At 34.8% G+C, this 18,656-nt stretch overlaps 1 protein-coding gene across 4 annotated transcripts in view; it reads left to right on the forward strand.

Annotated features, from left to right (window-relative positions):
• The first annotated feature begins 1,029 nt into the window (after positions 1-1,029).
• The window catches only part of LOC138714731 (protein abrupt-like), a 76,130-nt gene continuing 58,503 nt past the window's right edge, over positions 1,030-18,656 (forward strand). For all 4 annotated transcript variants that reach the window (XM_069846828.1, XM_069846825.1, XM_069846826.1 and 1 more), the window contains exons 1-3: positions 1,030-1,143; positions 14,865-15,103; positions 18,226-18,429. In XM_069846828.1, the coding sequence (XP_069702929.1) occupies positions 14,903-15,103; positions 18,226-18,429 (405 nt within the window). In that variant the 5' untranslated portion in view covers positions 1,030-1,143; positions 14,865-14,902. The remainder of the gene's footprint in view (positions 1,144-14,864; positions 15,104-18,225; positions 18,430-18,656) is intronic.

Below are 18,656 nucleotides of genomic sequence, written 5' to 3' on the forward strand. Positions count from 1 at the left end.
TGCTGGCCTCACGTTCACATTCCGATAATTATACACTATACTGTGACAAAAAAAATATGTTTCACTCAAGTTACAAGCTTAGAGGTAAAGATTGTTTACTACAATTAGGGCCTACTTTCATTCTATATCTTATGATATAATAAATAGTTTTGCAACGTGTAGAGACTGAAAAAACAATTTAATGAAATCATTCGATTCATACTCATTCATTTTATAGGCAGCCTTGTAGGTCGGATTTTAAAAAAAAGCTTAAGAATATTTCAGTATATTTGCTGGAACTCCTGTCTTACGTACATGACAATTTTGCTCTCTTATACTAGTGACAGACTACAGGCACTGTAGTTTCAAGCTCGGCCGCTTAACTGTCATGTCCCATCTTAAAAAAAAAAAAAAAAAAAACAAGTATAGAAAATGACATTTGACTACTATTAGACGTATTGGAGAAATGTAATGCACATGCGAGAAAAATAAATATATTAACAAATGGCAGACGAATTATTCATATATGGAGGGCAATAGAAGTCTGCTGAAATATGTTTCATTTCAGTAAATAATAGATTACAAACTGGAAATGATTTCTTTTTTCAGATTTTAAATTTCAATCTCCATTACGACGATGTTGTTGAGGTTAGGGATTATTTTAAAAATATGTTTTATTAGCCTGCAAAATAATATAATTCTTAGGCTTAATGATATAAATTTTGTAAGTTATAAAATCTCTTTCCAAAATAATATAAATAGTAATGGCATAAATTGTATCAGTTTAGATTGTAAACCATGTAAAAATCTTGACAAATAAATTCCCATATCAAGCTGCAAGAAACAAAGACCCCCACCCCCAAGAAAAGGAAAAACAATGAAACATCAAAACAAGGTATGAACTTCAAATGTTGTCCAGGGTAAACAAACACATGTACCGAAATTTTGACTGCTTCTTCACTCCAACCTTACTTATCGTCACGCCCACTTTGTTTTGGGCGCTTATGTCAATGGCGGACGCTCTTTCAATTTTCTTCAAATATGGCGGAGCAATGGCCACTCTATAATCTCTTTCTAACTCGTTGATAGGAACACATCTGGTAATAAACAGTGAGTGCATCTGAGCGCCTGCTGTTTCGTATTGTCAAAAGCGAGCGATTGGAGGTAAATAATGCATGCAACTGGGCAATAAGTTCAATTGAAGGTGCGAGCACAGGCAGTGCTATTTTATCGATGCATGGAGGGTCTAAAATAAATACTGTATACAATACCGCTCGTCTGAAGCCATCTTATTTCTTTAGCCTGACAAGGTCAACAAGTCATTTGAGGTCACATGTCCTTTAATAAATTATAACAATAGTTTATATTTTAAGTTTATGCATTTATTTCCCGAAGACATAAATATCATTTAAGAGTCATTTCAAAATATTAACGTCTTCAGTAATTGTGTATCACTGTAAATTTGTTACTTTGTAATCCTTTTTTTTTTTTCTTTTAATTTTTTGTTTGTGTTTATATCTGAAATGTATTTACAAACATATATCCTACAAAACATGAAATTTCATAGTGAAAGAAGAAGAAAGGTCTTTGTTTTCCCTCAGACATCAAATATACTTTCATATCGACCAACATGCTTTTGTAACAGCTTGTCATTTTACTGAAGGTTAACGAAGGTTATAGCAGGTTAAGGTGCTAAAAGCAAGTTGTATGAGTAATATTGTTACACTGTGTGAGACATTAGAGGAGAAAAGTTAAATATATTTAATACTGAGAGACCTAAAATAAGAACCAATTACAGCAAAAAAACATATTTCCTGTCGGCTGTTCTTATGAAATTAATGAACGTTTTAGTTTATCTAAAAATTAAGTTTAAAAACTTAAGGGGCCGGGAAAGAAAACTTCAAATTACTGTCCCTTCCCTAAAAGTTATGTACATTGACTTTAGTTATTTTAATATCCTTAGCAAATAGAACAAATAAAACCAGATGTCTGATTAGACCTTTTTTTTTTTTTTTTTTTTTTTTTTTTTTCAAGCTGGCATTCTGATTTTCGAATTTCAATTAGCCTACAAGTTGACGTTAAATTTTAAGTATGTTATACAATGCCAGTGAGTCACTTTCAGTACTCAGAATAACTAATATTTTGTTTACCTTAATGCATTCTTACACAATAACACCCTTTCAACAGTCGTAAGAAGTAATTAAGCCTTATCCAAAGTCGAAATATGTTCTCTTGTAAGCCTAAGCTAGTTCAAAGGACATGCGTAACTTACATTTATTTTGATTGGTTAAATCGCAATATAGCGAACGCCATTAGGGGAAGTTATCCCCACCCACATGAATTGTGCATTCGACACAACACCCGCCTATCATTTTTGGGCTGGTGTAATACGTATTTGAATCCTACTCAGTCAACGATTTCTAACTTACTATATAGCTACTGAAGCAACGAATACGACAAACAATAATTTTATTGGGAACTTTATATTAGGAATAACATAGTTTTTATTTGTGTGTTAGTATACTCTACAATAATTTCACGTAGAACGAGCTTATTTTGAACAAATACTACTACAAAAACATGTTCATGGAAAGTGTACTATATTTTCTTTTCGGTTAATATGTGAAAATTTATATAGGCCTATTAATTAAAATAGAAAATTGCAAACTGAGCCAAATATTTCCGATTTTTTGTTTCGTAACTCTCGATGTGATACCTACATCAATTATATCTGCATAATTTTCATCACCTTTCTGTCATTCGTTTTAATGTATTGAAAGGATTATTAAAATGTTTTCAATATATTTTATTTGAAATCATTTATTTTATTTTCTTTCCTCCACTTATATGTAATAATGAACAGAACAGAACCTCTATAAAATAATTCCTTTCCTTGCATTGTTAATTCAAAACTATGCGAGTTAAAACATTTTACTTCATTCTTTTTTTTTTTTTCTGTCTAATCAGAAAATATCAACAGTCTACAATCAAGCTAATAATTCGTAGTAACTTTACCATACCTGATGCTTAAATATGAATACCTATATAGTTAAACACAATATAATATTTGTTACTCAGTCAAATGACAAATCAATGTAAAATAATGACTTATATTATATGGTCATTAAGTTTTATATACATGAATTAGAAATTGCAAACGTTTTCGCCCATTCAGGCATCTTCAGGCACAATTATACAATATCTCAATATCAAACTGTGTAGCCATTACATTGGTGGTAGATAAACTGTTTAAGATTAATGATGTACGAAACATCTCCATAATTAAAATGTAATATTACATTTTAAACAGTTTATCTACCACCAATGTAATGGCTACACAGTTTGATATTGAGATATTGTATAATTGTGCCTGAAGATGCCTGAATGGGCGAAAACGTTTGCAATTTCTAATTCATGTATATAAAACTTAATGACCATATAATATAAGTCATTATTTTACATTGATTTGTCATTTGACTGAGTAACAAATATTATATTGTGTTTATCTATATTAATTGACAATCTGAATATTTCCATAATGCTTTCTAAGTTAATGAATACCTATAGCCTATATACACTATTTATAGCCTACAATGCTTAAAGTTAAAAAAAAAAAATATTTCATTTTAATATCTTAGAATAAATAGACTTCGTTTCACAGAAGCTAATGCATAAGTTATTAGGCCTATAGTATTTATTTTTATATAATATAACAGGGTTGCTAGATTTCAATTATAATACCAGGCATTTCTCATGCGTCCCCTCCCCCCCCCCCACAAAAAAAGAAAGAAATCGCCATAAGCCCAAGAGCTATATTAGGAAAATGTTCAACTGATCACTTATTAATTGATTATCTAATTTTAATGTTTTTTTTTTCTTACGGTTTACAGTACCCTGTACCACCTTTGTAATTTTTCATCTAGTTAGAATGAAACAATGTACTGGTACTCACTAGGTAGGATGGTAAATGCAACTCCCATAATCATTTTCATCTGTGTATCTGATGACTTCGAGTCTGTGAACAACTATTTTTCTTGCAAAACATATTCTGCAAAGATCACTGCATGCCATACTTAAATTCACTATATCACCGTAATATTAATTCCACTGCTACCACATCAAGCCCGTTTTATTCTTTACTCCATTGCACACTCAGTATTGCAATGAAAATATAGTTCTGTATGCGATTTGAGAGCTGATATGTCAAACATGAACTAACACAAAATTGTTGACTATGTTGGTCTTTAAAATTAATTTTCTGAAGATCTTTGTCCACTTTTCACGACAAACAGAATTACTGTGAACTTCTTGTTCCAGATCTCTTCAGGAGAAATTATTAACTGAAGAGTTCATTATCATATCATTTACATCTATGATCCTTTCCTTCAGGTACCGTACATTTTTCAACTTGTTCCCAATACAGAATTTGAGGCAGCAACATCCACAAAAATGTATCACTTTTTCCACCAATTCTAAGGAAATTCTATGGAGTGTTATAAAAAGTTCTGCTTCTAAAAGAACTTCTTGTCATACCCTGAGATATTACATCCCTGCAGAGAATTGACTTTACTTTTATGCCATAGACAAAAATCTGTTTCTATCTTTGATATAATTTTTAGCAACTACTAAAGAAAGATACCACGTCTGATTGGGAAAGGACAGCATGATACATTGTGCCAGCAAATTCATAAAACTCCGCAAGACGTTAATTTCTTTGCTTCATCGGGCCTAAGCTTCGAGACTTCAGACCCAATAGAGCAGTTCAGTGGGAAATCAGCATAACGGCGTACTGAGTATAGTGGTAAAGCGTACAGTGGGTGGGGGTACTGTAGAATGAATGCCAACAAATACGCAAAGAAAAATGCCCTGGATTTGAAGGTTCTGACGAATAATTTGGTTTTCATACAAACCTGTTTTCAAACTGTGTCTGAAACTATTACATAGAAAAGTCAGAGCAAGAGATGCCGGAAGCCCTCAAATTAGTTGTGGACATAGAGTCACCCGAGAATAAAGAACTGTCTCTTAGAGATCGCAATGATGTTAGGTTTTTTTCATTTTGCTCCTTTCACGTCACACGACGTAGAGCGCAGCTTTTTACAGTACAAACTTTGTTTGGCAGATAACCGAAAAAGGTTTACGTTTGAGACACTAAGAATGTATCTTGTAGTACATTGAAATTCGGTACTGTAACTGCACTTCCTAAACACGACCAATAGGATAAATGACGAAATTAAAATTGCTACATGTTTATTTCCACCATTAACACTGTGTATAATTAAACACAAATGCTTATAAAAGACAGGATAATAAATGCTTTTCACATTCTTTTGACAATGTCATTGTATAATGTATAGGCCTCTTTACTTTCAGAATGTACATATGTGTTTCCCCATACTACCATACTCTACTTTAAATAGCAATGTTGTTACCTCAACACATCTCTACGTTTCACTACCTGCAGCGAGTCAACAAGCTATAGTACATGCACAGTGAACTTATTGTATCGGGTCCAAAGTCTCGAAGCCATCACTTACGTGTTCTGCTATGATATACGAGTATTATTTCTATTCCTTAGTATAACCTTACTAAAAGTACACTCACGTTTCGGCGTAATGTAACTACAAGTCTATTAATGCAGTTTATCAGTGCAACAATCAGAAAGTGAATAGCAGTTTTTAACACAGCTGAATAACTGAAGAAGGGCAGTCACTAATAGGTTACGAATGCAAAACTGAAACTTACTACAACAGCAAAGAATACACAAACGACATAAAATAAACAGCATAAAACCTCAGTCTAGTATATACAGTCACGAAGCTTGAATTGTGAGGGTTCTAGGAACAATAATCTGTGCCGGTAGTATTTCACATTGTCTGTAATGAGGCGATATTAGCGATCCTGGTGGTTAGCAACTATCAATGGATGCATATTTATTACGTATTGAGCTTCGTGACTATATATACTAGACTATGATAAAACTCTCACTTCAATAAACTTTTCGTATACTGTTTAAAATAACAATGGCAACTGAGCAGTTTCGTAATTTTGAGCGATTGGGCGCTCCGTTACGTAGCCTTCGTATTTTACGAACATGTGGCCACTAATGAATTACGTACGAATGCAAAACTGAAACTTACTAAAAATGGCAAAGACCTTTGAATACATGTAAGATATCTACATTTTACCATTTATGTAGAATACGGGATAGGGGCATCTCTCTGGCCTTTATTCCCAGAATTATTGTTCATTTAAATATACAGTGGCTCCCATTAATATTCGATTTGACTGGCATGTGAAGTTAAAATTAATACACTAATTATATTCAAAAAAATTAATGAAAATAAAAATGTGCACTATAATAAAAGCGAAAGTATACTCTCTGTTAAATTACACACAGATTTACAACAAAATGAAAAAAAAAATCCTCTTATATAAATAAAAGTTATAAACATTATTACATTATTTCTAATAGAACATAGTGGCTCATTAATATTCGGTTTGTTCAATATTTTGTTGAATACCCCTTTTGTCTCAAAACAGCCCTCAAACGCCTTGGCATGCTCCTGGAAAACTTCGTAGTAAATTGGGGACTAATTTTCCTCCATTCTTCCGTTAATCTCCGTTTCAGTTCTGTCTTGGAAGTGATAGGAGTTTGATCTGAAGTTCCTCCCACAAATTCTCAACCGGTGATTGTGCTGGGGTTCGGATTACCTTTGCGTTTATCGCAATTTTTCAGCTGTGTGTTTAGGATCATTGTCCTGATAGTACTTGAAACTATCTTTAATCCCTAGACTCTCTGCACTTCGTTTTAAATTATTTCTCGTAATGTGCAAATACACATGCTGATCCATCCTTTTTTTCTATAAAAACAAGTTCATCAACCCCACCTACAGCCATACAACCCCATACCATGACGTTGCCTCAACCGTGTTTCACTGTTGGCAACATTCTTTTTTTCGAGTTCATTTTTTTACGCCACACGTACTGTTGTCCATCCGACCCAAAGACGTTAAATTTGCTTTCATCAGCAACCCACCAGTTTTCCTCTTTATGGACATGTTCCCTTGCGAACTGAAGCCGCCTCCTTTTATTTATTTCACTATGTAAGGTTTACTCCTACATACTCTCTCATTAAACCCCCCTTCCTCAAAACTCTTCGAATTGTTTCAGCACCTACCTGCTTGCCAAACTCCTCACGAACACATGCTGCAAGTTTCGTTGCACTTAGTCGAGGGTTTTCTTTTATTTTCTTCAGGATGGAGTGTTCTTCACGTCCAGTTAATTTTTTCGGCTGCCCTTTTTGTGGTTATGGACTCGATTCTGTCTTCGTTTTTGTATCTTCTTACTATATCCCCAACTATACTCTTACTCACACGTAATATTTTGGCTATTTCTGTGTATTTTAGCCCTTTTTCGTGATGGTAGATCACAAGTTGTTGCCGGTCAAAAGTTGTGTTGTTTCCTTTGCGACCCATTTTACGACCTGTACTCTAACCTCACCTGAGCTGTGCACAACGTGTAGACAGAATGATTGCACGTTCGCTACTGAACCCTACAATACTGTTAGCAGAAAACGTGCATTAGATTGGAAGCAAATAAATCAAAACCGAATATTAAAGAGGGTGAACTTTGATGTTACTTACCGATTAATCGTAAACATTAAACTTTCGATGTAAATTTTTTTTACGTTATGTAGGAAAGTGTTTAAATGTTCTATCTGCAACGAAATGCAGGTTCGCTTGAACACAGAACAAAACATCAATAGCAAAATATTGTAAAATCAATCACGAACCGAATATTAAAGGGAGCCACTGTAGCTGTAAAACGTTTTAGAGCCGAAAAGCATAACTTAATAAAGTTATAAAAAATTGGCAAATAATACACAAACAACATAATAAAAATAAACCAAACATAAAGCTCTCTCTTCAATAAACTTGTCGTATGCTGTTAGAAATAACAATACATTTGTGGTAACTAGACAGTTTCGTAATTTGAGATGATTGAGCGCTCGGTTACACGACCTTCCTATTTTACGAATAAACGGCCAGGGTTACTGATTCTGACGATTCAGAATAACCAACATGTGATATTCTAAATATCCTAATTCCCTCAACTAAATAATTAGTAAAATAACTGTTTTGCACGATCGTGTTTTTGTTGTATTTACAGCTTTTGTTGTCAGGCCTTGAAAGAATTCCCACACAGAAACTTGTTGCTAGGGAAGCTATTCTTCATAACATAACACTATACTGAAATATACCCATTATAGCGCATTTATTGTTACTTAGTTACCATTACAGTATAGTTTTGCGAAGGCTTTGGATATTGCTCTAAATTTTCAATGCAAAATATATTGTATTTGCAATTTTTAAATTATGATCGTGCAAGAAATGTTGTACGTGCAACTCGCTCTGCTCGTTTTTCAGAATTTTTCTCGATTTTGTAAAAAGCGCTTCTCAACCTTGTATTGTAATATACTATTACAGGGACGGTAACTTGGCAACCCTATATAACATGCAAATTTACAGGTACAGTTCATCATCATCATCATCATCATCGTCATCGTCATCATCAGCCTTCAAGTCTCAGACCTCATTGGATCTGTTACGGTCTCTTGCCAGCATTTCCTAGGTCTTCCTAAATTTCTTCGACCTATTGGGACAGTTCATAAAACAATGAAAGAGTAATGGAACGGAGAAAAATTCCCTCCGGTGCCGGGATTTGAACCCGGGTTTTCAGCTCTATGTGCTGATGCTTCATCCACTAAGCCACACCAGATACCCACCCCGGCACCGGACAGAATCGTCTCAGTTTAAGTTCCAACTCTTGGGTTCCCTCTTATTCCGTCGGATCCCGGCCAACTAGTCACTCATAACGAGTGCACCTCAGCACATGTGTGGACTTCAGTCCTATATTCATAGAAATCTATGACGTAGTGCAGAGGGCGGCCACAAGAGGGAACCCAAGAGTTGGAACTTAAACTGAGACGATTCTGTCCGGCGCCGGGGTGGGTATCTGATATGGCTTAGTGGATGAAGCATCAGCACGTAGAGCTGAAAACCCAGGTTCAAATCCCAGCACCTGAGGGAATTTTTCTCCGTTCTATTACTCTTTCATTGTGTGATGACGCAGAATATCTGCATGTATATATCATCTGTACTTCGGTACATTAAAATAATATATACAGTTCATTAAACTAAAAAATGCCTTAATTTAATGTTCTCTGAATGGAGAGGCCTAACAATGGAGAAATAAAAAAAGTCAAATCAATTTTAATGTGAAATGTTTATGTTCTAGGGTCAACTGAATAAAATGTTACTTAAGTATCAACATCTGATATCACTTGCTTAGCAAATGGCAATGAGTTAGTCTCACTATTCCAACAACACTTCCCATGAACATTCATATTCAGTGAATATTCGAATCTAAAATTAGAGTATTATTTGTGTTGTATGTTTTAAATTATGTTATTTAAGTAGTTATGATTAAGTGATTGAGAAATAAGCTTCACATGACTGCAATTTCAACAGTTGGCATCATATAACACGAGCAAGTAAAATCTCGTATCCGGAACTAGCCTGGTTCCTTTGGTGTCGGTTAATAGGGATTCTATTGTACTATGCTATATTAAATAGCATTCATACATACTAGGTTCAAAAAGTTCCCGGAATTTGCTAGTATCATAGAAACAACATATCTTAAACACCATTCTACAGAATTCCCTTCAAAATAGTTCCCTTCCGCAACAACACACTTTTGCCAACGCGTGTAGAGTTCCTGGAAGCAGGCCTGGAAGCCATTTTGTGAAACCCGTCTTAGTGCTCTCGTCGCGTTTGCGATAACCTCTTCAGCATTGAATCTCCGTCCTTTCAGATGACTTTTCAGACGGGGAAACAGAAAGTAATCAGGTGGTGAGAGATCAGGAGAGTATGGTGGGTGATCCAAAGCAGTTATGTTGTGCCTAGCAAGAACATTCTTTACAATAATTGCGCGATGAGCAGGTGCATTGTCATGCACAAGGAACCAGTTGTGTTCTACCCACTTTTCTGGACGTTTCCTTCTCACTGCGTCCCGGAGGCGACGGAGGATTTTTACTTACAATTCTTTCGTTACAGTACGACCTTCTGGAATGAACTCATGGTGGATGAGACCCTGAGAGTCGAAGAAAACTTCCAACATAACTTTGCCTTTGGAAGTGTCCCTAGGAAATTTTTGCTTCCGAGGAGATGTTTTCGATTTCCACTCAGATGACTGTCGTTTAGGGACTGGGTCGTACAAGTAGCACCAAGTTTCATCACCAGCAATAATTTTGTTTAAGAAATCACCATCTTCATCAGCCATACTGATCATGTCCCCAGCAAGAGTCATTCTTGTTTCTTTCTGTTCTGCCGACAACATTTTCGGAACTAACTTCTGAGACACGTAATGCATGTTGAGATGCTTGTGAAGAACATTGTGTACACTTCCGACTGATATTCCGACCTCTGCTGCTATCTCTTTTATGGTTTTACGTCGGTCATCCCTCACAACATTACGCACACGCTGAGCGATTGCTTCATTTGTTGCAGTTGTTGGTCGGCCGCTGCGTACATCATCTTTGATGCTATCGCGGCCACCAGAAAAGCGTTTATGCCAGGCATACACTTCAGTTTTTTCATTGCTGCTTCGCCGTATGCTTCTTCCAACAATCTTAATGTCTCTGCTGGAGTTTTGTGTAACAAAACACAGAACTTGATGTTTGTACGTTGCTCTGTGGACATAATTACAAAATGCGACGAACAAACAAAACACTATGATAAACAATTGCCTACAACTCAAAACCAACAATCGCCATTATCAACAAACTTTAAGAAAATGACATCATGAATGTTACCAACAAAACAAATGTATAATATCCCTTGTTATATATTAATACGAAAAATGGTAGTAAAATTCCGGGAACTTTTTGAACCCAGTAGTATATAGTGAAACCTCTCCTTACGGACACCTCCAAGATACGGACACTCCTCATCTACGGGCAGATTTTTATGTCCCAACCTGAAATAATACAGAAATAATAATAAATTGAACTCTCGTTTACGGACACTCTCAGCGCGGACACGGACTGCTGTTTGACAGTCCTAAAGCTTGCTTTACCTCCTGACAGAACTTGGATTTTAAGACCTAATGTGTTACAGAAATGGAAAATTTAGTTTTGAGGATTGTACAGAAATTCCTTAACATGAAAGAAGACAATACTGTTACCTGGAAGTGGGTGAAATTCCTTCACATGAAAGAAGACAATAAGGGTCTCGTAGGCTATCGCTAGTCCAGTCGGCTACCCCTTGTTAACTGGAGACGAATGGGTAAATAAAGTTATAAAATTTCATTTACAATGTGAAGGAATATATTATAATGCATGTTATAAATGTACTGTTAGATTGAGGAGCCTCCCTCCCAATAAAGGACACCTCCCAGATGCGGACAGATTGTTATGGTCTTTCAGTGTCCGTAAATGAGAGGTTTCACTATATTTGGCCACAGAATTGTCAGTTGGAGGTTATGGTCTGCTCATTTTCCAGATCTAACACCATGTGATTCATTTCTGGGGAATACTGAAAAATTAAGTGTATGAAATAATGCTTGGATGTTGGAGGAACCTAAAGAAAACATTCGAACAGAAATTCGTTCTATTAGTGCAGAGAAACTGATGCGTGTAAATGATAGTTTCTTATGATGAGGTGAATTGGATACTTTAAAGTAGAAAGGTGCAAAGTGCCAAAATCATAGAAAACGAAATTATTACGCAGCAAAGTGCAATGTGCCTAGGAGGATGATGTATGAAAGAGGCTACATCCAGTTGTGTTTCATAAGCGAGATATTTAGATGTCACGTTGCTAGCACCATGCAGTTTCAGACGGTATGCGCCATCTTGAGCTGCATCATAGAAGAGCAGAGTGTGCACAAAATATTATGAAGACTGACACCAGTCTTTCACAGTTGCTTGATAGTAATGCTTGTTCCCTTGCAATGGATCTTCAACAGGTCATGTTTGTGCCCAAACTTACACACAGCGAAATGTTTTACATATGTCAGCTTTCACGTTATAACTTTGGAGTTTATGGATGTGATTAGATGCATCTTACATGTGTATGTGGGATGAAAGCATCGCGAGTAGAGGTGCCAATGAGATTGCCTCGTGTCTGGTAAAACTGATCAATACGGACATAAACACGAAGAATCTGATAACTGTGCAGCTCAAAACAAAAAACGGTGTAATGGTTTTCATGTGTCTCTTTTTAGTTGTCATTGGTTTATTTGAACACACAGAACAATGTTTCTTTCTCAGTGGCCACAGTTTCTTGCAATGCGATTCTGATTTTGCTTTGATTGAAAAACGAGAGAAAGTAACAAAAGCCTTCATTCATAGTGACCTGCTTAAAATCGTACAAGACTCTAAAGTTGTAAAACCATTTCAGACAGTTCCAATGCTAGAGTCATATTTCCTTAATATACAAGATGTTGCTGATCAACTAATTTCCACCAATAACTTGAATATTTCTAAGGCATGTTCCATTCAGTATGATGTTAGTAAAGCAGGTAGTGTTTCTGTGAAATAGTCCCATGATAATGAAGCAGTGCATACCATTAAAGTGCTTAAAGAGGGGAAAAAAAAAACATGAAAGATGTGCAGTCAGCATTGTTTCAAGTTAAAGTACAAAATGGGGAATTTACTGAAGAAAAGAAGCGGGATCTACCAGCAATGACTCCATATCTTCCAAATGAGGAGCATAGGCAGTTCTATAGGCAGATCTCTGAGTAAAAATTGCTCCATAATAGGAAAAAATAGGTATTGGACTTTGCACCATTCTACTGCAACTGTACCCATTACTTAACCCTTTTCACAATCTGTGTTATACAATTAAATATGGAGAAATAATGTCTTTACATACATCTATTATTATACTAGGGGCAGAAGAAATCGGCGGGTGTGGCGAACCCCTACTTCTCTACCCCGACTCCTATACCCTTCAGAACCTGCTTGGTGTATGATCCTGTCCCAAATAACTCCATTGATACTTTTTCACTGCAGGAAAACTCAGAAAATAAATAAAATAATAACATGATTTGTAGTAATTACAAATAGGGCCTACGTTCTTTACTCAATGTTATCATAATACTATTTTGCAAGTTAAGTCATTTCACAAATGTAATAAAGTGTAATGTAAACCTAATATAAATCAAATATTTAGCATTACACAAATGCTTTGTATTTATGTATTTTCAGAATGTTGTGTTGAAATAGTAAATACTAAATAATGTTTGTGCAGTATACTTACCAACTTTATAAATCACGATAAAATTAAACATTAAAGTACAAAATATTAATGTATGTTTACTGATTGTGGAATATGTATATTATTATAACATGAACGAGATTCGTAATGAAAGCACACTTACGAATGGCTAAGCTTAATAAAATAAATCACACAATAAGTATGACACAAAAATCGTTTTATAAATTGGGCACTCAGCACTATTCTGATTCTATGCGGTGAGTTTCATTCAGTCTTGTTTATGCGTCTGTATTATTGAAGTCCATCAACAATTCAATACAAGAAGTGTTTAAACAACCTATTCAATGAAAAAAAAATGTCGATAAAATAGTCGCCAGCCACAGTTATATCTACCCAAGTTAATGTATTGTTGACAAGTTATTGAATAATATTTCATTTTATGATCCTATGATTCCCAAACGTAATGTATTTTACCTAATTATAACTAACACTGGAGCTCCTAAAAATTTAGCAGTCAAGAACATGTAGTAGACTACAATATAATACTCCATTTGACAGAGGTGTAATTATCATATCAATTAAGAAATTTACCTTATTCCGTGAAAAATTTCTAAAAAAAATTAAATTAATTTAATAATGATTTTCAACAATCTAAATAATAAAACAATTTTCCATTGTTAATGTCTTAAATAAGCAACTTAATATAGCATAAAATAAAATGTTACAATATCTAAAAAAATATTATTAATTTAAATGTAAAATTCCATATTATTATCTACATCTGTCCGTGTATTCTTTAAATAAATATATGTAAAATTAGGCTCCATAGGATGATTGCATAAATTCTCTGGACCGATCGTAAAGAAGCGCCACTGGCCTTTGACAGTGACTGTCTGCATTGATGACAATGTCCTCACAGTTCTTTCAAGAAACAGTGAAGTTGATAAACAACACCTTTAGTAAGGCTTCTGATATCAGGGCCCGATTGAGACATGATAGCGATTACAGTACTCGGATGATTAGTAGCTGTTTAAAAATACTGTTTATTATGAGATATATTGTATTTACGAACAAACTGTAGCACAGTAGTATCACAAACAAGCACTTGTCAATAACTGACATTCGAACAGAGCGACAGAAAGATTTCTTTGTTCAGGTCATAAACCGCTAGAGTAAGTGTGGAGTGAGTTGCTTCCGTACCAAACCAAAAACCCGCCTATTGATTCTGGCTGTACTATAATGAGTAAACACTGTACTATTGCTGTTTTCTATCAGTAAAAAAAACATGACACAACTATGTGTACAATTATTCTTATAGCTACATTTGTTTATCTTATCTGCAATGTTTCATTTTGGCACTTTGCACCCTTCTACTTTAAAGTATCCAATTATGTATCACACAAAATGGACTACACTTCCAGCAACTACTGTGGGGAGGATGAGTACCAGATGTTATTAATATAGTCTATATGTGTGAGTTCGCAGATGCAAACAGCAACGGAAGTAGGGGGGACCAGCCACTGTTTGGCGAACAGAAACATAGGAAATGATCGATAGGACTCATAGTACGCGTCGACTTTGTGAGACTCATGGAATGTAATATTTCAGATAACTAAGAACTTGCATCCTCTGACTTGAAAGTAACAATGGAAGAAGAGTCCTCGTCCAGTAAACTGCAGCTATGCCTCACATGGAACAGTTTCACAGACAACATAATCAACTCTCTCGAGTCCTCATATGGTGATGGTGACTTCGTCGATGTCACATTAGCATGCGAAGGAGAGAGCATCAAAGCCCATAAGTTGGTTTTGTCTGCTTGCAGCCAGTACTTGAAGAGGCTTCTCAAGGTTTGGAATTAATTTTACTGCTGCATGCAGAATTACTTCTCCCAAGTTTGGAGGAGACATTCCTTATAGTCTTATCTTTAATAATGCTGAACGGCAGCATTATTAAAGATAAGACTATTCTGCATATTGACACAGTTTAAGTAACACTGTTATGTCCTTTTTCTACTTTTTCATTCATTAAGATTTTCTTTAAATCACTGCATGCCATTCTCATAAGGGGAAATTATAAAATTTTATGTTTACAAAACTTCGGTATTATTTGACCACAAACACATGTTACATATTTAAGGCAAGGATAGTCTTGACTATATTATGGTTATTACAGTCCATTTAAGATAAGATAATATTATTACATTTTTTTTTACACTTGAGTAAAATGCAAATAGATGTGATGACAGCAACTATTTCTAGCTATAACAAATTAACTAAAAAGAAAACTAAATACGGTATGTACTTATTTTCAGATTAAAAGTAATTGTTGTTTTACACTTAGGTACACAATGTTGAATAATTATTAGGCTCAGATTTCTAGGTAAATAAATATTTTGTTTGCTAATCTGTAAAGGGGGGCCGGATAGCTCAGTTGGTAGAGCAGCTGGCTATGGACTGGAAGGTCCGGGGTTCGATCCCAGGGATTGACAGGATTTTTTTCTCGTTGCCAAACTTTCAGAACGGCCCCGAGGCTCGCTCAGCCTCCTATAAAGTTGAGTACCGGGTCTTTCCCAGGGTTAAAAGGTGGTCAGAGCGTGGTGCCGACCACACCACCTCATTCTAGTGCCGAGGTCATGGAAAGCATGGGGCTCTACCTCCATGTGCCCCAAGTGCCTTCATGGCATGTTACGGGGATACCTTTACCTAATCTGTAAAGTATTCAAACTTCAATATAAGTTAAATTGTGAACTTAGGTTTTTAAAATACCGAGTTGCATGTCACCTAAAAATACATACTTTTAATATGTTTTATTTGCTTGTAGTATATTGCCGCACATATTTCACTCTCTAAAATTAATACTCCTAAACTTAGAAGTGAGTGTATAAGTGAGTGTTTCATGTTAATCGTTGCAACTTTACCATGTCTAATGTAAGCTCCATCTTTGTGATTCACTGCAAAAATTCTTCACTCACCGACTAGGCTACCGGAATTTCTTTAACGCTATCATACATTCACTCGAGATTTTTAAAGAAAATATTTTCTGGATTATGAAACATATTTCTTATGTTTAGCATATAAAAATAAATATTTTCCATTTTTATAGCACCTAAAAATCCTAGCCCTGATAATATAATCAGTTGTATACAAATGTTAAGTTAACCTAATTACGTAGCACAACAGATTTTTTCTCTTTTATTAAAATAAAAACTGGTCAAACCGAGCAAGGTGGCTTAGTGAAAATACTGGACCTGCATTCAGGAAGTCCCAGTTTTAAAATCTTGGGGCTAGCCAATCTGATCATGGTTTTTAGTTATTCATCATAAACCCCTATTTTTTGAAAAGGAAAATGCCGAATTGGTTCCCATTTCCACGACAAACCTACAAATAATGTTTCTCAAGACGTTAATCCTTACTGATTGCAAGTTAAATGACAGTGATTTGCAGGCTTGTTGATAGATGACAGCAATCCAACATATCAACAACAATATCAACAATCACGCAACTATAAATGGAACATTAAAAAACCCAATTGAGAACAATGGATTTTTAAGGAGAGAGGATGGTATTTTTTTTATGAAAAATGAGTAAATTAAAAAAAAATTCTTTAAAATACTCTGTGATATGTGTGGAATGCATAGCATAACATTTTGTGGGTATTTGTGCCCTTATCGGATGTTGAGTTGCCATTTTTAAACTTCCTGCATTATGGATTTTTAAATCACTCACCCACTTTTATTGTTGTTTCCGGTAAATTAAATTAAAAAAAAAAAATTTTCTTTAAAATACCCTTTGATGTGTGTGGAATGCATTGCATAACATTTTGTGGGTATTTGTGCCCTTATCGGATGTTGAGAAGTAATTTTTAAACTTCCTGCGCTATGGATTTTTAAATCACATGCCCATTTTTATCGGTTTCCAGTAACTTCATTTTTTTTGCTACATTGCCAGACAAAAAAGGATATAATTTCTGAACTATTAAAGATACATGCAAGAAATTTAGAACACACATTCTTTAGACTATTAGGAAACTTTTCTCTGTAACAGAATTTTGTTAATTGATTTCATTTTAAAAATACGTCCGTTTGTTTGCAAGAAAGGAAAACAGAAAATTGTTATTAAATGTTATTGTTTATTTTACAAACGTAGGGACTAATATCAAAATTCTGTTACAGACAGTTTGTAGAACATGCTTTTGCAAATACATTGCAAAAAACTGTTTGAATCTATCTTTAAAAACGGTTTAGATATATTGGTTTTAGTACAATCCTGCATTGGGTATATTTTTTTTTTTCAAAATTGGGAAAAAAGTTAAAAAAAAATGCCATCCTCTCTTAAAAATTCTTAGTCTGGCTTTTTTTTTTTTTTTGCAAGGATATTAAGTTGGGAGTCCCTTATCATAGATTTATGATGCATATGAAATCTTGATCCTGAATTAGATGGCTACCAGTATGGGCAAAATTTATTTGCTATTTTTCACGTGTATCAAAATTTAACTCTGCTGGTCATCATCTCATCCACGCCTATAATCATATGATACAATAGAGAATTCTGCTTTAAGGGCACTAGGCTCAGAAATGTCAAGTTAAAATAAACAAAGAATGCCTTAATTGATCATATAGTAATGGAAGCAATGGAAAGCAGTGAACCAAACAAGATAAATTAATCTTTGCATGTGTTCGTAAGAGATTATGACCATAACTGCTCCAAATTATTTATTATCTTCATAACCTTAAAGGAAGTTCACCTGTACAATTTGAACATTTTCTAATGTAATGGTGTGAATACTTCCTCACACTTTAAAACGTTACATACCATAATAAGCCCAGAATAGTTGAAAACAAAACTCAATCTATGCTTCAAGCTCTTGGGACGTTTCTTGGAACAATGAAGGTGAAATAAATATACTGCATTTACTGTTTGACGTAAAACATAACGTAAACAAAAGCAATAATGGTTTTATATATTAACAGGAAAATCCATGTCCACATCCCATTATTATTTTAAAAGATGTTGGATTGGCAGAACTGAAAGATCTGTTGGTTTATATGTACCATGGAGAAGTAAGAGTTGAACAAGATAGAATTGCGAAACTACTTCACACAGCACAGATCTTAGAAGTTCGGGGTTTACGGGACATCAACCAGAGGCTTGATCAAGAACTGGATAGTGGTGGGGTAAGTATCTAGTTTACACTGTCAAGCAAAACAATTGAATTTTAATCAACGATTGTAAAACCACGCAAGTCACAGAGTCTAGTAGGCCCACTGAGGAATAGAGAAAAAAATTGTTTGTAATAATATTGTTGTTGTGTTGGTGCTTTGCACCTTTCACAAAAGAAACATGATTAAGTGTGTCTCATTCCAGGAGTTCTTACTTATGTGTATTATTGAGTATTATATGA

This window comes from Periplaneta americana, chromosome 15, assembly GCF_040183065.1.
Source record: "Periplaneta americana isolate PAMFEO1 chromosome 15, P.americana_PAMFEO1_priV1, whole genome shotgun sequence".
NCBI classification, from domain to species: domain Eukaryota; kingdom Metazoa; phylum Arthropoda; class Insecta; order Blattodea; family Blattidae; genus Periplaneta; species Periplaneta americana.